This window comes from Apostichopus japonicus, chromosome 16 (assembly GCF_037975245.1).
Source record: "Apostichopus japonicus isolate 1M-3 chromosome 16, ASM3797524v1, whole genome shotgun sequence".
NCBI lineage: Eukaryota > Metazoa > Echinodermata > Holothuroidea > Aspidochirotida > Stichopodidae > Apostichopus > Apostichopus japonicus.
The window spans coordinates 39,905,660-39,929,465 of NC_092576.1; the positions used below are offsets into that span (position 1 = coordinate 39,905,660).

The window sequence follows — 23,806 nt, forward strand, 5'->3', positions numbered from 1 at the left end:
TTATTGATAGACATGCAGACATTTCATAAAGATAACCCAATGGAGACTAAAGTGTCAAAGGGAGGATATGTTATATATGCATATAGATTTCACTTGTACTGACATGGATAGTGTTATTGGCTCAGTGTTTGCCTGATAGCAATCAAATAACAGGGAACTGAAGAAAAAAAAATCAACACATACAGGGATATTTGGGCAAGATAATATTGGTAAAGTCCATAGCATAGTCGTCATTGACACTGATTCTGAACTTACATAGTAACAGTTTGATCCTTTGATGGAACAAAGTATTATGCAAATTGGGAAATGTATATTTGCAAAGACCCATGTACTTATGCTAATTTGGTGATACAGTAGAGACTGAGAAACATAAAAGATATAATGACATATAAACCATCTTACCCATCACAAGCACATCGTACAACACAATGCCACCCCTGACACCGTTATCGTAAACACACGCGTAGAGTCCTTCGTGTTCTACCAACGTGTTCTGTAAAGAAAGACTGCCCTCATCTTCTAGCTTGTATTCCTTGTTGCTGATTTTTGTGTGATTACTTTTCTGAAAGATGCTAACATACAGAGTTTCAAAAGCATCTTGTTCAGGTAACCACTTCCAAACGACTAAATGTAATCCAAGGTCTGTACAGGATAAACTCATCGGTGAATGGATATTCAAATATATACTAATGGGAGTTGCCAAGGAAGTGTAATCCATCTCTTTTTCAATCAAAACAACGTTTTCTTCTTCCACCAGATTCAGTGGTACACTATTCGCTCGGCAGACCAGAAGACTTAAAACAGATGACTCCCCGAAAGAGAACGACGCTGAAACATGTGATGTATATATTACGTTATCAGTTGTAAAATTCCTGTAGTTTGATGGTATGATGTGATCGCCATCATGCGTTCTTATCTTCCAACTCAATTTGACTGCGGGACGGCTATCTCTGACAAAGCAGTTTACCTCAACGGAATCGGCTGTAGACTTAACACAGGTAGTACCGTATGAGTTCGAACACTCCTCGATGACGGGAATGGTTATAGCTGGTTTCACTATGAAAAAAAATCAACGAAGAATGCATTCTCTAGTAACAATCACATTGATTATTGATACTGTGGGCACGTGGCTATATTTGAAAGTTATTGAATAACAAGACTGTTCCATGCGAATAACAGTAGATTGTTTCAGAAAGATCAGTTTGATATAGTTAGTTATTTTGATACTCCAATGCGTGAAAGTTTCTGTTTACTAAAATTGCCTGCAAAGTTTTCTGCCTCTTTGGGTGAACATTTTATGCTATAGCAGCTCTGAACATTTCAAATTTGGGGACATTTTATCAATGCAACAGCTGAGTAAATGATACCATATTAAAACTTGAGCTAACAAAATCATTCACTAAATTGTAAACAATGTATTTAAATCAATCATCCAATGAGGAAAAACAATATTATATATTGTGATACAATAATATTACATGCGCGTAACAATTTAGGTCAAATTACAGATATTTGCTACAGTATACAGTACACAAGTAGGCAGTAGTACCCTGCTTGTAGTGAGACCTACGCTCAGCATCCCACCCAATGACCTTACTACGTAAATTTGGGAGAGACACGAAATGCATAGACCGATAAAGGAAATGAGTTTTACCGTTACATCCAAATGGGTAATACAATTTACAGTTCTTTCTTGGTAAAAAATGTAGACAGGAAAAAATCCATTAAGCGATGCCCTAACGGTGTCAAATGTAATAAGATGTAAACTAACAATACTGCACACTGTTTCCCATCTTACAGGTAAAATGTCAAACATGTGAGTGGCTATCATGCATCATTCAGCATCATTGTCTAATTTTAACATGAAAATCTCTAAAATGGAGTGTTGTTAACCCTGTGCAGTTGATTGTTATATGGGTCAATCCATGCCAAACCAACAGAGGCCTCCACATCTGGGTATTGTAGTTCAAGGTCATTCAATTCAATACTGTGCATATTTCAATGGCATATTCATATTTGCAATGTAGGGTCTGTTTCTGTTATAATACACTTAATTAAAAGACTAAATATTATAAAATGAATGTTTGCCAGTACAAACATGTACAGTGTGTAATGTACATGATTGTTTATTTTTGTTGCATGGTGTAAAATAACACTGTACTGACCATGTACACATGTACAGTACAGTGTGTAATGTACATGTGTGAACTGGTTCACATTCATTATCTATTCTGATAAAGTGTTGGGTAGAGGATGTCGGTGGGGTGGGGGGGGGGCTACATGCATACAGACAATTTGAAGCAGATATTAAACCATACCAAATAATTCAGTATACATTCAATGCCTGTGTTATGCAGTCTCTTTGCAGTAAAAGTCAGTCACATACTGTATGTATACAAACTGCATGTCTTAATCACATACTGTATGCACAAATGTTCATAGTGCACTATGGGATTGGTGTTGCGGGGGGGGGGGAGCGAGGCAAAGAGTATAAGACACTTTTAATTAATACATTTCAATAGTTTCTAATGCTGTTTAACATGGTCTCCTTGAAGATACACTGTTTGCCCTAACAAGCATGTTTCTGTAGAGCTAATGTAACTCTCATATAACGCCAAGTTAAGCTGCTCATCAGAGCATTAATAACTTATAAAAGAGATGTTTTAGCTCATTCTTTGCATCATAAGTATTCATGCATTACTAGTTTTGTATTGAAAACCAAAATAAACCTTTTAATTATGACCAAATTTGACCTTGAAATACCAAAAATATTGGTTAAATGTGATCTTTGAGGGCGGTGTTCACAGGCATCGTTGGGCATATGACCCTGCAGCAGTTTATTGGTAGTCCTTATGCTAGTATACCACCCTCTTAATTGTTAAGCACCTGTATGCAAATTCTAAGAAGTTGTTGTCATTTGAATTACTCAAATCAGCTTTTGCAAGCATTTTCATACATATGAAGTGCATGATTTTTGCAAATATCGAGTCGTAAATTTGAGTAGATAACATTAAATACACAAGTTTCTTACTTTAGTTTTCATAAAAAAGGTCAATACACTCTTGAAAATTGTATTTAAAGAAGAATTGAAATGTACTCACAGGCCCTAATTGGACCCCCAATTAGGGCCAGAAATGAGATTTCCTAAATTTGAGGGCGCTGTTCGTAAAACATACGACACGCTTGACTTTTTTTGTGCACTTTTCCTGTACAACTACCACTGGACAAGAATCCTATGCAAATTATTTCTCAAACATGCCTATGTTTGTGAATATGGAGCACACTCAAAGTAGGGCCCAGCAAAGGCCAATATCTCATTTTCTGCCATAGAATTACTTTTCCTCAATTTTTTCTCAAAATTAGCAAAGTTCGAAGACTGGTCACATGTCTTCCACAATATCTGCAATATCAGACATTTATGCAAAAGATGCCTTCAAAATTGAGGGAAAATGTGGTTGCCAGGCGTGGCCGTATCCTTTGAGACATGTGGCAAGACACCGTAGCAATGTCGGGCGATTCTGAGAGGGTCTACGTGGAATCGACCCACAAATCTGGTGATTTGGCACGGATAGACCCATATATTTATTTTCAAACAAACTCAATGGTTTGAAGGATTCAAAGGAAATTTTGATTCTTATCAGAAGAAGTTGTGGCTTTTAGAAAAGAAAGAATGAAAGATGTTCATTCAACAAGAGCCCAAGGGCACTATGGTTCCTTGCTTGTAAGGAATATTTACAAGGGAGCAGCCCTGTCTTAAAATTGTTATGTGGTCCGATATACACACATAATATTATTGCCAAAAATATCACAAATCAACCGTTGGTCCTTTTTGAGAACCTGTTGAGGACCAGGTGTCTGATATGAGCAATAGTTGGCTTTTTTTAACAGAATTCACAGAATGAATCCTAACTGTACTTATAAAGAATTTTAACAAAACAAAACAAACCTTGATCTCGAATGACTTAGCACACAAATGTTGCAGAGGAGTCAACTTATGGACAATTTAGATCGGAATATGTCCATGGAAATTCAAAGAATCGACTTGAAAGAAACTATTACAGGTCACTGCAGGTCAACCTGAGGTCAAATGTTACCCAAATGCAGGTCGACTATTGGATTACAATAGCATAACTCCCAACCTTCATGGACATTTGGTTCTCAAGTTATTTCAAAAATATTAGTTTTTGACCACTAATTGACCTTTCTTGACCTTGGATCACATGACTGTATGTTTCGAAACGATCCCTTTCCCCATTCACAACTAGTCCACAAATATCAACCATGTCAGCCCCTGTCAGTGGTAGTTTCACAAGTTATTGCCAAAAAAAGTCACATTTTGACCCATAATTGACCTTTGGTGGCATCACGGATCACATCACGGTTATTTTGGAAAATGTGTCCCTACTTCATTCACAACTTGTCCCAATATACTGTATCAGCCATGTCAGACTTCGTAACTAAAAGTTGTTGCAAAAATTAGCATAAGTTGGCAGTTTCTTGCACATTTAAGAAAATTATTAATGACCTTGGATGACCTCATGGTTTGCATAACAAATATTCCCATTGATGATGTGCACTCTGTCCTAAAATTGTTATGTGATCCAAATGTACATACACAAAGTTATTGCTAATAAGTTATCAAACCAACATTTGCCTACTCGTAACTTGAGTACCGGGTGTCCGAATGAAGCGGGAGTTGGTTTCCTCTATAGTTTTGCCCCGTATCTCCTAAAATGAGCACATTTTTTTTTGTTCAAATTTGACCTTTGACCTCACAGTCAGATGTAGTGTGACAGGCTGATTCCCAAAAAACAACATAACAAGTCTGTACGACTATCCTAACTGTACTGTACTTTAAAAAAAAAAAAAAAAACACCTAACCTCTGATAACTTCGCACACGAAGGTCGCACAGTGGTCAACCCATGGACATCAGAAGGTACCTTATAGATCCGATTATGGCCCCAAAAATTCAAATAACCAAAAAAATTAATACAGGTCACCAGAGGTCAACATGATGTCAAAGGTCACGTAGATGCAGGTCGACTACTGGATTAAATAGCGTAACTCTTAACTTTGACGGACATTTTGTTCTCAAGTTATTGCAAAAATATTAGTTTTTGACCCCTAATAGACCTTTGTTGACCTTATGTTTGAAAATGATCCCCTACCCCATTCACAACTACTCCCAATATATCAAACATGTCAGACCCTGTCAATGGGAGTTATTGCTGTTTTTAATATTTTGGTTTTTGGCCTCTAACTGACCTTGGGTGACCTTCACAGGCACCAAAACCAATAGGGATCTTCCTCTTACTATGTGCTATCCACCCACCACGTTTGAGATATCATGTACACAAGCCAAGCGTCACACACACACGCGCGCGCCAAGTTGAATGCATAGGTTCCTTGCTTTGCGAAAGCAAGGAACCAACACGAGGTGAAATAATGTAGCAACACGACATAATGAGGGAGGGGGGGGGGGCACGATGAGTGTTCCCCATCGTTCTGGTCGAACAGTGGCCAGGAGGCCTAGCCTGAGATCCCTTTCCTTTTCGTTGACCTTCTGTCCGGTACAGTACGCAGCAAAAATGTTGACAGTTGGGGAGTACCGGAGTGGGTAGTTATACACAATAAACAGTAGCAGCGGAAATTTCCTTGGTTCTGAGTTTTGAGTTCGTGTGTATTATCTGGGTCGGTATTTTTATCAGGTATTATTTTACCGGGTAGTCAATGTTTGTTAAGGATATACCTGGTATATTTGGTATATTCGTTTATGACAGATTTCAATAACGTTGGTATGGGTATGAATGAAACACCAGGTATACCTACTACATCACACATGATACACACACATGATAAGCTTAGGGGGACGACGTAATTATTTTTCTTCACTTCGCTTCTTGCATCTAACAAAACCTCCTGTTATCCATGTTTAACGATTAGAAAGATCTATTGTCTTGACTAAATATAAAACCAAAACAAGATACTTGTAACCACTTGAGCCGTTTCACCGTACGTGAAAACAGGAAAGTGCAATGATAACATTAGGCTTTGTTCATTGTGAGTTATACGTACATTAGGCTAATCTGGCTAGAGAAAGGTTAAACCTCTCAACTGTTCAGTTTGAAAGAGCATACTCCCAAGATATTACAAATGATATAAAAGGATGAAAGCAAGGCACCAAATACTCCTTAAAATGTTTGGCGACAGCCCTCAGTAGTTTTACTGCATTACAGTACTTTGTGTTAAGGCAAAAACACTTACTGTACGCATATTTTTGCAAAAAAACCCGAAGCAACTTTTTTCCCCTGATCTCATGTAATATACATGCTAAAATAACCCCTTTGCAGTAACTGAACTCCTCAACTGCAACCGACTTTAACAATTTTCTAGCGACACGTGCAACAAAGTCAATGGGACTTTAGTGTGTGATTTCTCCCACATGTAGTTAAGCCAATGGACAAACGCCATTAATTTACTGTGTAAAATTGTTTGAAACAACGTGCGATCGTAAGGGTTCCCTCATAGATGGTAATCATTAAAAACTAGAACCATGGTCTCAGATTGTTTGATTTTTCGATATCAAATTACGGGACTACGAATATTTCCTTACACTCTACTATTCAAGTTGGATTTGCAACACTGATAATGGTTATAAAACCAGTATAATACCAATATTGCAATTCATCGTTGTAAACGTACAGCGCCCCATGTATGTATTAAAGTGTTCTTTTTTTTGCTCCGTTCAACTTTAGTGTGCAACGTTAAGTCGTTCATTTAAGTTGTAAAATATGTGATAGTATACAGGGGCGTATCCAGGATTTTCCAATAGGGGGGGGGGGGGAGCGTCAGGCATGAATGATCGCCGTCCTGGGGGATGGGTCTAAGGGGATGGGTGGACAAGTTTTGCTTTCGAAGAAGGGCTGAATTGCAAAATGGTGCCATATGCATGGGCGGCGATCCGTACTTCCGAGTGGGGGGGGGGGGGGATATGACCTTGTTGACTATCTAAGCGTAGCGCCACCATGGGTTGGCGCGAAGCGTAAAAGAAAATTTTGGGATTAACAAACCCTCTAGATGGCCGGAAACGGCACTTCCCGAGGTTTCCAAGCGGCATATACCCAACTTTAAATTAGGGATGTCATGTCCGAAATATCTCATAATCAGGATCCAAAATACCTTTTTCTTAATTTCGGGTGTTATTTTGGGAAAATTGCCCCTGTCAATCTTGTTTCAGGCGCTACGTTAGAATGTTCGAGAGCTCTTTTATATTATTCGATGAAGAAAATGGCCTCATGCAGGCTATTATAGGCCTATACACAATAACACATAGTTACATTCCTAGGTACCGATTGCTAGGGCATCCAGGTGAAACGTGTATTAAGCATTACCCTGGTAACATGAGATTCTCAGCTGTGCGAGGGAACATGTACGTGTGTAGGCCTACTATAGGGCCTATATGAATACTATGAGGGTGCATATATGTACTATATCAATACCGTGGGCGCAATAATACATTATGTTGTTATAGGGCCAATGAAGCCTACAGTCAACTATTCTTGCTTTATAAAGACGCTTTATTTGAAAAGATCGCACTGCGTTTATGGTAGGCGAGAAATGAAGCTAAAAAAGAGCCGTACATTAACGATGATGCATAAATGTAGGCATGAAAATACTCTTATCCCTGGCATTTGGTGGGGGGGGGGGATATGGTGTATTACATCCCCTCCACCCATTTTCATGGGGGATATATCCCCCCTCCCCCCAGGATCGCCGCCCATGGCCATATGTGATCCATTTTTCGACCTTAATAATAAGCAACATTTCCAGTAAATATGGACACACAGTGCACAAGTTAGTATGGCTGGCATGTCACTTAGTGTTTATAGTGATAATACAAACACAATTACCATCTATGTTTCTAAAACTATTATGCCGCCGAACTTCGCCAGAACCTTTTTTTGGCAAACAAAAAATAAAGCATACGGGAGGGGGGGGGGGGGTTGAGCGATCACCGACAACTCACTTAAAGGTCGTCATCAATTACTTTTTTTTTTTTTTGCTAAACTTCTTTTTTTTTTGGTGACGGCCAATAGGGGGGCGCGCTTGTTGCGCCCCCCTGGATACGCCCCTGGTATAGGCCTAGAAGTTGGTAATCATGCATAAAACTTTTTCATGCATTAGGTCAGTTTTATGAAAAGGATGAAATAATCGGTAATCGGCCCAATTGTCACATGACTTAATCGGTAATCGGTAATAACCAATTATCATATCATGGGTCGAAAACTAGTTTACACACATTGAAGCATGTTCTTATCCTTCTGCTGTTTGGCTAAATCATCTAGTATACATCTTAGAGAATATAAACAATGTTGAGATCATTTATATATTTGACCCATTAACCCATGATGCTCGGACCGTGAAAATGGCAAGCTCCACTGTGATTTTGTTTAAAGCAGATAACAGCAAGAATATCAACTCGTAAATATATTTAAATTCTTGAATGACTGTATGTTTTGTTATAAACCTATAGATCCCATTCAAAAATCAACTGAACTGTTATTGACTACACTATGTTCACCAAACGGAAATAATAGCAGTGGGGAACTCTGAGATTAATTGTAGGTTTAGTTCTGGAGTTTTTATGTTTACAAGGTTTGCAGACTACCAAGTAGGATTTCAACAAAGATGTATTATTTGAGTTAACGTGTTTACAGGGTTTCAGACGTTGGCCCCTTTTGACCTCAAATGGCATTTGACAGTCGCAGAAAAGAATGTAGTATATTGTACACAATACGACGGATCTATATACCAGGTATGACGCTAATCCACATTGAATTTCTTAAAACCACTTTTACAAGCAAGTATCACTTACAGGAATGCATACACACAGGGACAAATTGCAATATGACATAATCATATTAATCAACACTGTTAATATACTATATTGTGTGGAACGATCAGTTGATGATGATTGCTGTTCTCATTTTAATTACGTATTTCATTTCCGTTCTTTAAAGTCTACAATAATTTCAATATCAAAGCTACATACCTGTTGTGTGCACACAGATAAGATTCGTAAATATTATACCCGAAATGGAGATTGCCGTTGATATTTGGAATACAGATTCATGGCTCGCAGTCACGTTATTTATAAGTAACGATCCGTTAGGATAAATATCAAATTCTCCAGATTTGTAGCCATCTCCACTTTTCTCCCCATGATCGAGTAACAATATGTTCTTTGCTTCGTTAACATTGTACCAAGATATAAGAGCGAAAGAGCTTCCATTACAGGAACACGGAATGAGTCCCACTGTACCAATTTCAATATATTGTGTCAGTGCGCATTCTGTACCTTCTGCCGAAGTTGCTGTGCAAGGGAAAAAAGGGAATCTGTTATGTCATAGGTCTCAAACTCAGCGATGGTTGTATTTACTTAAAGCGTTATTTTTTTCAATTAAGAAAGAATAAAATCAACAAATTAGAACAAAGAACTCCAGAGGGAAAACACTCCCAGCGGTTACTTGCATTTAAATGCATAATATATGCAACATGATAGAAGTTTGCAAGCTGCCAATGACTGAAGTTCATACTGCAGATGAAGAGCAGTATAAATCTAAACAGAGTCAGTGTTTACATGGTTTGATGACTGGGAATCGTGCGACATAATACTACAACGACGAATGAAAGACAGAAGGACATTGTTTGCTGTAAATACTGGTTTATGCATGCTGTCTCAAACAGCAAAGATCTAATTTTTCCTTTTTAATATAGTACCCGATGATATTTTCGCCTCTGTTGGCTAAAAATTACCTTTGACCTTCAACCAAATAATAGGGTTCTCGTACTCATTATAAGACACACGTTCGCCAAATATCAGCTATGTTTTGTAAAATATCTTGGGATAACGTGTTTACAAGGTTTATGCTTGTAAAGATTAACAGACTGTCACACTTGATGACCCAAATGACATTTGACCTCCACATAATATAAAAACAATAAGGTCGCTGTACTGCTTATTCGAAGCTTCATGCAAAAAAAAATATGTGAGCCAATAACCTTTCTTATCTGGATATATCGTGTTTACAAGGATTTCAAGTTTTGAGACCTGGTTAGAAATGAACATTAGCCTACACCAAACTGTGTGAAACCTTACTCTTCATAAGGCTATACTACCATGCATGTATGAGCTAATCACGTTATGTTCAGGTTCTGGATAAATATATATTTTTGAGATTTTCATATATTGCCCTTTGCTGACCCTAAATGACCTTTGACCCCAAAGCAAACTATTCTTGGTCTCATTATAGAGCAGCGACATACAACATATGAGAATTGCAGACATTACCAATCTTGAGATATCTACACATAGCAACTTATTCTTACAGAGATTACAGTAACTATTGTAATTCGTATTTTTTTTTAAATGTCAGAAAACTGGATCGTGCTGATAAATATGATAAATCGCTAGCATGTATTATTAGGTTACAGTAGGAACTGAGGATATGTGGATTTCCAAGTAATTCATCAAACTTGATTTGTTGGAATTACACATTTCCTCAGTTCTTACTGTAATCCACAATAACACATGCTACCGATTTATAGCACAATTCAGTTTGTAATCTGGTACAAAACTTAACGATTGTTCTCAGTGTGTATTAGATGCACATAAACATACTATCATGACTACATAGGTTTCTCTTATCATCAAAACCAAAAATGGAAATACCAATGACGTGCAGGTGTATACAATTCTATGTGATAATTTATATCTAAGCTCTTACAATATTCAGGCACGACAGTACAGCTACTAGTTAGTACGTTATGAATGCTTCTCCACTTTTCACTTGGTTTACTCACCTGACGATAGTGCAAGAATTATCGTGAATGCTAAATGGAGTCCTGTGTCGAGAATCGCCATGTCTTCTCATATGCCAGAATCTAAAAATAGAATGACCATACGTAACGGTGACGGTAAATGAAAAGTACAATTTCAAGGTTACTGGTTATAGTGATAGATACTATAAGAGTTAATATAAGAGTTACATTGGGCCTCACTTAAATTCAGAAGGGAATCATCCATAAAGATTACAATATATCGCACAGGCTCATTGTAATCAACAAAGATGGCTACCTGAAGCCAATGACTACCACTACACTCAGAAACTACCATCCTACAAGATTCCAGCTTCTCACAACATAAAACACTAAAGGCATTTATAAGTACTCCTTTATGCCAAAGGCAGTTCGGCTTTGGAATGCTCTTCATGTGGGCGTTATCACTTCACCATCATTAGACGTCTTCAGAGTAAAGGTTTTCTCCAACTATTCCTAATTGCTGTTTTACTCGCACCTGTATATACTTTGCACAACCATTCTCCAGCATCACATGCACTCATGGTTTGTCACCCTCGGCGTTATATCCTGAAGTGGACGTTGCCAAATACCAACGCAGAAGTAAAGTAGAAGTAGAAATAGGCCAGTTTGTGTGTCGTTGTTGATCTTGACCACCGATACTTCCGCCAGCAAATCGGCCACTACCGAAGGCACAGTGAAACGCTGGCACACCTATGAATACTTAAGACATGTAATTGATGATGGACCTATACAAATGCTTCACTACCTCTCACCAAATTAAATGACGACGCTACGGTAAAAACGCCTAATATATATCTATAGTAATAATAGTATAAGAAGTACGCGTACACCGACTGCTATAAATGATTATTCGCTAAACTGATGCCGTGCGCACTAAAACTCGGCATAGTTGGCACGCGCGTGAGCGGTATATAATGGCTAGCGAAATAGGTTTTTCATGGCACCATCCATTTTCCGTATCATGACCATGATCCGAGAGGAGGCTTTAGCGCTTTCGAGGGCTAAATCTCTTCGAAAACGACTAAGTCCGTGATCACTGAGAGGTTGACAAAGTTTCGACCCCATGGGAAGACGCCCCTAAATTCATACGACGTTTAGAGGGTGTAAACGAAATGTATCAAAACCTCCATAACCGGGCTAATTCCCTTGTTTTAAATGTGCAAGGGGCCGTCAAGCAGGTTAACTTTGTCAATTTTACACCCATTGACTTTGTACGTCCGTGATCACTGAGAGGTTGACAAAGTTTCCACTCACCATCTAGTTTTTTGTGACTTGCATGTTAAAGAACATGAATGGAAGTACATGTGGTGAGAAAATTGGGTCAATTGAGGCAATTTTAGACCACTTTAGGCCTCCCAGGAGCAGCGTAGGAAAATTGTTTACCACTGAGTGAAGAGGCTTGTTTACCATTGACGAAAACTTCCGGCTCGGATAGCAAAAAATCTAAGCCCAAATGGTCATGATACAGAAAATTGATAGTGCCATGAAAGGCCAACTTGTCAGCTATCCGATGATGGGTAGCGTTTAGTTTGTGAAAACTTCTATCTAGACTTAGAGACCACATTACTTTTGTGATTTAGTGTGTAAGTCAATGAGGCTTTTAATGGGCGTATGCTATCATATATATATATATATATATATATATATATATATATATATATATATATATATATATATATATATATATATATATATATATATATATATCAAGAAGTGAGGTCAAATGTCCAGGACCATTCCATTAATGCATACCGTGCAGTTGACACGGACACCTCCAAATCAACATAGGTGAATGAAATGAGATCCACTTTAGTACTATCGCCATCGGCCTCAAAGCCTGGAGAACACATCTAGCTGGTTAGACTTTTGATACAGTACAGTCCCCTTGGCGTATGTATACAGTATTTCGTTGCGAAGGCAAGCTTCAACTTTTAAGTTTATTTTCATATACCTTTCTACGTGTCTTGCTGGCGACCCAACGTGACGCCAAGCACACTTCAGAAGACATCGCCTGCCAATTCTTTACAGTTTCATTGAAATACTAATATAACAATAATCATCATTGTTAAGGATGCTCATCAGTTACTCATCAGTCTAGGGTCTACGTGATAGTAGTCATTGTATTAGCCCAGGGCAAGGCCTACCTGCTACTCACTATTGTTTCTCGATCATCGTACCGTACATACAAATATCAGAGTTAAAGCTTGCGTAGAATAGGCCTATCTAATTTAGGCTAGCCTAACTGCACGAAGGCACAAGGCACAAGTCTCCGTTATACTACAAGTACTACGTACTATAAATGCACAGTATAATCTGGCGGAAGGCTCGAAACCTATGGCGGAAAGGTACATTTAGGAATGTATTTTACGTACACTGGTGTAAAGGAATGTATCCGGGACACTTTTTTCTTGTAAGGCAGAATCATTTCATTTGAGGGGAACATATTGACAGTACGTTTTACATCGCTGTTTCCCAATCGATATGTCAGAGAATTGTCTTAACTCAACTGACTCCCACATTATACATATCTTACCCAGGGTGCGGTACTGGTTTACGACCATGAGTCTGAGTCATACATTGGTAAAGATTAATGGGGCTTGTGACTGGGTTGGGGCAGGATAGGTTCGAAATCGCAGTCTGCAAATACTCCTATGATTTGACTACCACGGACAACATTGTTCAGGGGTACATCAGGAAATTGATGGCTTTGCCGAGGCTACCATTGGATACCATACGTGCCCAATGTTTAGTGTTCTGAAGGCGGAATCATCGAGTAAATCCGTCCGAGCCCTTTGCATGTACATGGAGGAGACCTGGATTGGCGAAGGTATGTGGGCACCTGTTCATGGTGTATGTTCAGGGGGAACATTCGGATAAACAATGATATCAAGGGTATGCATCACATTGACATTATGGTATTTTATCTGTGTGAAGGCAATATGTATTGTTCTATCTTTTTAATCCAGGATGGCAGTGACACAATTCGATCCTTGTACAATTCAAACCAAGATGCGGTTCTATGATACAGCATCAAATAACTCCATCAAATTACACAGTTTTATGTTTCTCCATGTATGTGTTCTTTTCAACACTATTGTTTTATTTTTAATATCCAGGATGACACAATTCACTGAATGTTAGAGAGCAAGCCAAGACGCCATTTTATGACCTGCTGCTGGTTCTTCACGACGACGCAACATTTGTTAATATACATGTACTACTGGTTTCAGAAGGCAAACTGCTGCGGCTACAAAAGAAGGTTGACAAATCAATATTGGCTACATTGTCTAGGTACTGGGATGACTACGATGCCGAAACCAGACCAACGGACAGAATACCGAGAGTTGTTCCAAACTGTTTGGAACACGCAATGAGTAACCTGATTAGAACTCCTCGCCAGCTCACGCGGGACTAAAACATGGCACGGGCAGGGCCCAGGGGAACTGCCCCAAGGCCCACATTTTACCAGGAGTCCCAGTTGTTAATAATTACATATGGTACAACGAGTCCGTTTTATTATCGGGTCAGTTGGTTGGAATACTAACAATTTCCATCATTTTACAACAATTACTAATCAGTGTCATACGTGCACTTCCGTTGATCAGATAGTTGGTTGCACAAATAGGCTTATGTCCATGTTGTTTGTTGATGGCCTAATTAATTTATCCTGGTTTTGATAAAGTACACATGTATGGTGGTTGTCATGTTGTTACATGTATCATTTAGTGCATTGTTACTGTTTAACTTTTAGTTCACTATGGGCATTCATACGAAACAAATACAATCCTTCGATATAACCCAAACACTTGCCTTCTAAACTTCCATTCTGTTCATCAGTTGACATTTGATATACTCCTTGGTGTGTTTTCCTCCCCCCAAAAATAACACCATGAACAACTAAAACTTCCTTGCTAATGCTGCAAGAACTCCACACACACACTACAATATGAGTATTTGCATGCAAATGCAGTTCTGGTTATTTATTGCTTGGCTCTGAGACGAACGTGGTAACAAATGTTACACAGTAAGAACTGTAAGCTGTTATATTTATATAGTGTTAATTCCGAAAGCGAACGACCGGTGATAATAGGCTATATTTTCTTTATTCTGAAAGAGTAAATGGGAAGCGAAGAAAATTGTGACAGCAAACTGTAAAGCTGTCAGACACAGTCTAGCAATAACTTTGTAACGGTTTAAAACAATAACCAGCTCATACCCATAAGAAACTGATGAGAGTCGGTTCATCTTTAAGTAAAATACGTTTCAAAACAATTCTGACGAGTTCTTTAAACTGAGGGCACAGTTTGTAACTTCCCATAGTCAAATTAGGTGGTTAGGGTAAAGAAAAATACGTGTTTATTACTGTGGGCTATATTATTGTAAAATAACGTCACTTCTCACACTTAAAATTTGTCTTTGGTATTTTCGGAATATACCATGTAAGTACCAGTTGTCACAGCCATGTGGGCCCGTGGGTTTAATGTGGAGAACGATGGGTTAACGCGGGTGTGAGATTACTATGGAGTACCTCTTTGGTGCCAAGGTTGTGTTGGTACTATGTTTGGGCAGTGGTAAGTGGTGTATCTTTCACATTCCCGCTATTGTCAAGTGTGAGTTGTATGGTGGGCTACAAGTAACGTGACTTGATCATGTTGAGGGAAAACATTTTCTTGAATATTTTTTGGGAAATTCAAGTCTACAAAAGCTCAAGCTCGGTAAGAGATCTTTAAAAATCGTTGCATTATTTAACTGAAAGGTAACTCGTAGTACGGAAGCAACCAAGATCTCATTATTGTTGTTGATGCAGATGCTTAGAAAATAGGTCAACAAGCAACGCGGTTTTGGATAGAACTTCCCAAATGTATTTCTCTCTACATTTTTTGACTATTTTCGAGATGTATATTTTTCAGTTAAAAGCCGCATTTCAAGTTATCAGAACCTTGGAAACGTTGTTAAACGTGCAAAATTCTTCCATAGATAGGCACAGTACATCGCAGCAGTGGAGATTGAGCAGTAAGAAACTGTTTTGTTGAACCAAGTTTTTGTTAATAGAAACATGACAAAGATTCCGTTTCGGTACAAGGTACAAGCCAAAAGTGGCTTTTATGTATATATGTGTGTGGTTGCATGTCCCCAGGTATAAGCATGCAGCAATATGTGATGAACTGAGTTACATCGGAGCTCCAACTACTGTAGTAGCTCTATTCAAGAAAATTTATTACATTAGCATGTATGTAACTGTTGTCTGTATCTATTAGCTGTGATTGTTTTATGGCCTTATCATGTTGTGTTTTGGTTCAAATAATAACTATTCGGTTATCTGGTAATATTGTTCATGACCATTATCTCATACATAAATATACTGATTTGGTTTGGGTGGAATATGAATGCATAAACACGTTTCAGTCCGTGACTACATGTAACCGAAATATTTTATAGGTACTTCTGACAACATCAACGATAGTGGCATTAGCTATGTTAGTATTCGGTTTTATCATAATTATTTCAATAAAACAGTAAATGGCATGATTGTAACACTTAAAGGAACATACTTTGAACGATCAAAAACGATAATTTCATGAGATAATGAGTGATTTATCTTTCAAAAATAATTGAACTTCAACTAGCGCAAAGTATTGAGGTGTAACTTAACAATGTAAAATGTTCATCTGTGTGTCTTTTATGTGTGCCATCATCTGCAGAGAGATTAGTTATTTGAATGAAATTATTTAAAACTCGTAGCGTGACATTGAATAAATTAAAAAATGTCATTTTGTGATTTATAATTATCATGAAATGTGAGTTCACTGACATTTCCGATATCTTGGCGATGCACAAATGATTCCACGTCAACCGATATGGAGTCGATTTCAAGTCGACAAATCTAAAAACCATTTTTAAAGCTACAAACATGTGTTTACTTTAAAATGAATCAACAGGGACGTTTGGATTGATCATGTTCTTACTTCCAGAACTCAAGAAGTCTGAAGATATTTTATTGACTACACCGAACTATCCCAACATCAACACCAAATTTACTACGTTCGTACACGGCGGCTCATCACCAATCGCAGTTTGTATTTCATGTTGTGCAAATATATGTTTTTTTTTAACCTGCAAGTTAATGTTTAAGATATATCCGTTGGTATTAAAAGGAACTTCTCCTTGATTTCAGAGTGCTATGATTCGATGGAGCTCTACGATGAAATTGATATCAATCTTGCCGTAGTTGACAAATTGTTCTTACTTCGAACAATTTTTATGGTTGTTTATCTCATTGTGTCTTACGTGGGGACTTTTATGATTATCTTGATTTGCCCAGCCCTGGCCTAGAACAATTGAGAATAATGAAATTACAGAAACTTACCTGCACTGATGTAATTTGTCCGAATATCCTTTGATAAAAGTTATTTGACAGGGGTAAATGTGATTTTTGCGTTTCAATGTCGTTGATCCACGGACGCGAGAAGGTCCAGGTATTATAAGATATAACGAGTAAGTGTATGTGAAATACCGAAGTTTGTAGCAATCCAACTGACGTTGGTTAATTTCAATCGGAACATAACATTCATATAATCCGTTTTCAATAATTTCTTTAATATTGACTATTTACTACCACAATATCTAAATTACTCAAATAGGCTCGTAAAGACACTTTGCTGAATTTCCGTACATATAACAGTGTCTCAAATACGGTAATACTTAAATATCCCGAAGAAAATAAAATCGTTGGTCAACGTGTACACAATTAGATATTTAGGCAAAGGATGGCGAAAGCGATCACAAATGATTGTTTACCAGTAGGCTCACAAAGCTTCCAAAACTTGTCCAAACCTATAAATACTAATTAAGTTTTTGGAGGTATACATATCTTGAGAATTATAAATGTGACCGAACCAGGTAACTAATAAGTTCCAAACAAGTAGTGACATACCTCACCCTTACTGCTTTCCCGATAATAAGTGTCCTTCTATTCCTACGAAGCCTAAATTTATGAGCACTACGAACAAACCTGTGACCATGTAGGGTTATGATTCGCTACTGATAATATGCAAATTATTATTGGTATACAATGGTGTGTGACAATATCTATCGAGAAAGGTGACGACTTGTATGCTCAGTTCGATGACGCATATGGAATCTACCATTTTATGTTTGGGACATGTTAAAATTCTCTTCGAATATTCCTAAGAAATACGATTATGGAACCACTTTCTGTGATTAGATATAAATATCATGATATGCAGCACGTGCGACCGCCAACAGTGGTGCAGTTATTTCTCTGACAACAGACAAACCGTTTAAGACTTAAATTATAAATCCACCTTTACTCGATCATTTGCAAACGGTGAGAACTGATTGAAACTATACCAGAACTAGTCAATCGTGACGTTTGATTTTTCTCAGCCTCGCAAGCCTTAGAAGAAAGAATACAAAAGCCAGTTTTTTGTTCAACAGTGATCACGACTTTTCACACGTATTCCATTTATAAAAGCTAAGATATATGAACTTCACAGCTGGAATTATATACCACAAGAATAAGTTACTTGATTTCGCTTTGGTCCTATAGGTATCGCACAACAATTAATTGCTCCCAGTTATTTCACACTAAACTCGTCAATTTCCAAGGCCGATATGACAAAGAGAAACGTTTTCAACTAACAAGTCCTAACCACCATTATGGTGGCACCATGTGGTAGCTAATTGCTTGGGCTTTTATCACACATTCAACTTTTGCCACCATGACAGCTTAGATGTTGAGCTAGACTAGTTAAAGTTTATCAGAGTGCTCCTCTTCCCAGAGTGCTCCTCTTCCTATCTGCCGCTTGTCGCTTCGGAATCATCTGGTTTCACTCAAGATTATATTTAATACCTTAAATCACCTTCAATCCTTTAGAACTTGTCAATCGTGATCGTCAATCGTTGATCTTTGTTAAGCCTCGCAAGCCTTCAAGAAAGACTTAAGAAATCCAAATGCATGTTCACCAGTGATCACGCCCACTTTTCAGTATTCAATTTGCTTCTGTCTTTCACGTAGAAAATAATTAATATATGAACCTCACAGCTGGATTTCCATAACACACATCAATAAGTTATTTAATTGCGATGTGGTGGCCTGTACAGACACATACGTATAAAATGTGTGTATTACATACGGGATTTTTCTGGGATATTTACAGTGGTCGATGATTATTACAATCCAATCTGCCAACAAGAGAGAACTTTGGCGGAAGTTAATTGTGAGAAGTTAGACCAGCAAACCGAAGCAAAAACAAACATAATTTTTGTGTGAATATCCATCAAATGCCCATAGGTTATAGGTTTTCAGAAGTTTGGACATTAAATTTATCTATAAAAGCTATTAACGTATAAATCCAACCTTCACCTCTACCCCCATTGCCATTTGAACTTCCTCTTTTAGTCCATAATATTAGCATTTAATTTTGAAAACAGCGAACAATAATGCAATCCTGCTAACCACTACTAATTCATTCATAGTGCGTGTAGTCTGTCTTATTCAATGATGTGTGACGATCGCATACAGCAATTCTATTAAGGTGTTATTTCTTAATCGGTAAGATAAACCAGGACTGGTATTCATCCCCAGGGTAACTGAGAAACTCGCATAGAAATTATGTTATAATGATTCATTCAGTCGTGGCGTTTTGGTAAATTGCACTCAAATGGTTCTAGACTTGTTATTAACAGCAAATTATAACACGTATCTATTGCAAATCGAAACTTAACTTATAGTACACACATGGAACGTTGTGTGCCGTAATTACGTATGTACACCGATACGACTACATCAAAGGAAACGATATTCACTATTACGGTAGTGATGTATCACACAATAGGCTAGGAAAGGTATTAAAGGCAAAGTTTCAAAGTTTTGTATTTGTAGCTGATTCGTTCAAATAGAAGTACACTTTGAAGGTTGGGGATATATGCTTTTAGGACACCAAAGCAACCATATTTATCATCGTAAATGACTATGTCCAACATTAATTATTAATATAATTTACGGTAGCAATTATTTCTTTTGTATTAAATGATATTTGAAATCACAACCCCACCCCCCCCCACTCTCCTCGAATTGCACATTGAACATAGACCTAGCTGTATCCAACCTATAATTCAGTGTCGCGGTGAGCTACACCCTATTAATTAAATTGTGTATGTATTGGAGAGAGCTATAAATGACTTTGCAAGTATACAGTCTTGACAGAACCAGATACCTGTTATATACAGAAAGGGTTGACAATACAAGCAGAAGTAGGAAGACATTGTCAGTTCAATAAGAATAATACATAATTTAATAGCTCGCGGAAACATTGTAGACCGAAACAAGAACGTCCACAATTTCTTGAACGTATTTCTACTACGAAGTTAATGCATAGTTTCTTCTCTGGTCAGTACAATGACATACGGGGAATTTAGTATATATATTATTCACTGTGCGTTATATAATCTTTTGCCTATTCTTTAAAAAGGTTAACATCATCGTGCCTCGGGTCAAATAGTGGAAGGTTATGCTAAGAACTACTTTTGTTAATGTTGTTGAAAGTAGCGGTGTATGTATATATATATATATAGCAGTGATCCTATATTCCCCTCCTGTATTTAACTGCCACACTCTATCCAATTAATATATATTAAGACTAAATTTATACGTGCCAGTTTGCTCTCTCGCAATTGAAAAAGATCCAGGGGTATCAAAACTTTGGAAAGTCTTAACCTTTTCAGTAGTTAAGCTAAATCTAGTATATGTTATCCTCTGGTAAAGATTGCGCCAAAGCAATCTGTTATCTCTAAGTATTCAGGAGTCCTACGTGTTCCTAAGCAGTATTACAGAACGCTGTAACCTTTATTTTGCATGTTCCTTTTTTTTATTATTTTAAGGAGAAAGTTCCTCCTCAATAAATACCTATTCACTTAAGAAGTTGAATTTATAAAACTTGTTCTGCATCATTAGTTGGTTGGAGTATTTCTTTTTTACATTGCATATTGATTTTGGATTGCATCCTACTCACTATTTCACGAAATGCGTTGCAACAATGGTATTGACAACACTAGCGCGCTTCTAGAAGTATGATATTTTTTTGGTATATTGTAGCTTTAACACACATATTCCGCTCTAAAACCTGTAAACCAATTACAATCCCATCTTAAGTTTTTTCTCGAACTATCTATTCTAATTTGATATACTGCGAAAGCATAGAGGGGCTTTATATATATATATATATATATATATATATATATATATATATATAAAGCCCCTCTATGCCCCTATATATATATATATATATATATATATATATATATATATATATATATAAATATGACCGATAATACTAGACAGTTCCAAACAAATGATGACTTTCCGTTAACACGTTTCCTTCGAATCCTACAACGTTTTGATGGTAATGATTCGCTACTGATAATATGCAAATTATTGTTACTATGCATCGGCGTGTGACTGTTTCTATCCAACAATGGGACTTTTCGCATTGCTCATATTTATGACGCACATGGAATCTACAGTTTGTTGTTTTACGGCATGTTAATATTCTCGTCGAATACTCCTAGCAACTATGATTACGGTTTCTATGATTAGATTTAAATATCTTGAAATAGTTTATTACTTACATTACCAATCCACCTATTCTCGCTCATTTGAAAATGGTGAAAGCTGATTGAAACTATACAAGAGCTAGTCAACGGGACGTTTGATCTTTGTTCAGCCTCACCAGCCTAAGTAAAGAGAAATACAAAAGCCAGTTGTATGTTAACCAATGACCATGCACTATTCTGCCGTACTCCATTTGCTTCTGTCTTTCACATAGTAAAATACTTATAATAATATAAACTTCACAGTTGGAAGTCCATAACACACACGAATAAGTTATTTTAGTTCGCTGTGGTCCTGTACCGGCATCTACGTATCACATAAAATACCATGGCATGTGTGTATGTTGTCGTATTTGCATAGGGGGATTTTATCGGGGATATCTACAGTGGTCGATGAGAAGAACCTCCAACCAGGGAGAACTTCGGCGAGAACTTAATTGTGAGAATTAAAACCAGCAACCCAAAGCAGAAACTAACACAACATCCATGAAAAGCTCAGAGAACATCTAAAGAAAATCAAGACAGCAGACATAAAACAGTCTTCAAATATATACTATTAAGTAAACATGTATTAATAAGAATCTAATCAAACTTAAGGTATTACACAACTTGTAAGGGTACCATAACTAGCAGAATGTAAGAAAATTGCAGCTAAACACAATATTTAGCGTCTCCGATCTACTGTTTGAAGCGTGAATGGTGCGTACGTTAGTTGCTTTGTTCAGCGAAGACAACATCGACGCATGATGGCAGTATTAATTCACCATAGTTTATGTTAAACAACTTTTACACAGCACGTCTATCTTCTACCATTTTTATTCATTTCATTGGTAGGTCGATGATTACAGTAAACTCACGACTGACATGAATCTCATATTACGTCCTTCGACCAATCAAGAAATGTACATATGCTCTGTTTAAAACTTCCACCAGCTGAAAGGGGCTTCAAGAGTAAGGGTAATTCTAAAATATACAGATATATGTATATCTCACGGTTAAGCAGTAATGTTGTACAGTAATGTATAGGAATACGTTGGGATGACTGTCTTTCTGAAACAGTTGAACATTAAATGTGTCCTAAAAGACTAATACTGATTAAATCCAACCTTCAACTCTACATGTCATAGTCATTTGAACTTCCTCCTTTAGTCCATATTATTATATTTAACTGTTTAGAACAGAAAGAAACACAATCCTGCTAGCCACGACAAGAATTCCTTCACAATGCTGTCTTAGTCAATAATTTGTGACGGTAGCGTTTAGGTGTCATTTCAAAATCGGTTGGATACAACAAAAACTGTTATTCATACCCCAGGGTAACTGTTCATACCCCAGGGTAACTGAGACAATCGCATAGCAATTCTCTTATAATTGTTCAATCAGTCGTGTTCTAGTGGCACGTACTATACACGTCTATATTGCAAATCGAAAGTAAACACAATGCACACATCACACGTTATGTGCGTCTATTATATAGTTACATACAAACGATTGCATCAAATAAAACTGTATCCAATAAAACGGGTTGTGACACATCAGCCTAGGAACTTATCGAAGGCAAAGTTTCTGAGTTATAGTTATTTGTACCTGTTGTAAATATTTTTGAAATTTATTTTTAATGGAGGTACACTTTGCAGTTTTGAATATATGTTTTTAGGAAACACGAAACATCCCTTCTTAACAACGTATTGATTGTGTCTAACATTATGTATTAATATACTTGACGAGAACTATCATTTCTTTTGTATGAAATGAGGACTGAAGTCACAGCCCCTCCCCTCCTTCCCCTTCCCCCTTCCCCGAATTGCTATGTGAAGCCCTAGTCCTAGCTGTAATCTACGTATACGTCATTGTCGCGTTGAGCTAAACAATAGGTATTTGAATTTTGCATGTATTCAAATTGTGCAGAAAGTGTGAAACGGCTTCTTATACATGATAACATTATGTAAGTGTCACATGAACTGAGAAGACAATTGTGGAGAGAGCGAGACTGATATTGAAAGTATACAGACTCAACATAACCAAAGGAAGTTTCCATAATAAAAGGTTGACGATTCGAAGACCAATAGTGACACATTTTCAGTTCATTATGAAATATAAAATAATTACATCGCCCAGGGGAATCGTTGAAGACCAAAACAAGAACTGCCACATTTTCTTGAACGTATTTCTACAACAGGTTAATTTATTGATTCTTCTCTGGTCAGTTATATGACAGAATTTTAACAAATTTTAACAAGGTAATTTAACAATAACTCTAATAGATATATTCTTCAAGGTGCATTAAATAAT

At 37.3% G+C, this 23,806-nt stretch overlaps 1 protein-coding gene across 2 annotated transcripts in view; it reads right to left on the minus strand.

Moving 5' to 3' along the window:
• Window positions 1–19,293, minus strand: part of LOC139982926 (uncharacterized) — a 45,464-nt gene extending 26,171 nt beyond the window's left edge. Inside the window, exons 1-4 of one of the 2 annotated variants that reach the window (XM_071996129.1) lie at window positions 17,250–19,293; window positions 10,865–10,945; window positions 9,054–9,374; window positions 403–1,056 (exon numbers count right to left, since the gene is read on the minus strand). In XM_071996129.1, coding sequence (XP_071852230.1) covers window positions 403–1,056; window positions 9,054–9,374; window positions 10,865–10,925 — 1,036 coding nt within the window. In that variant the 5' untranslated portion in view covers window positions 10,926–10,945; window positions 17,250–19,293. The remainder of the gene's footprint in view (window positions 1–402; window positions 1,057–9,053; window positions 9,375–10,864; window positions 10,946–17,249) is intronic. The other variant, XM_071996130.1, reaches the window with a different exon arrangement.
• Window positions 19,294–23,806: the final 4,513 nt, after the last annotated feature.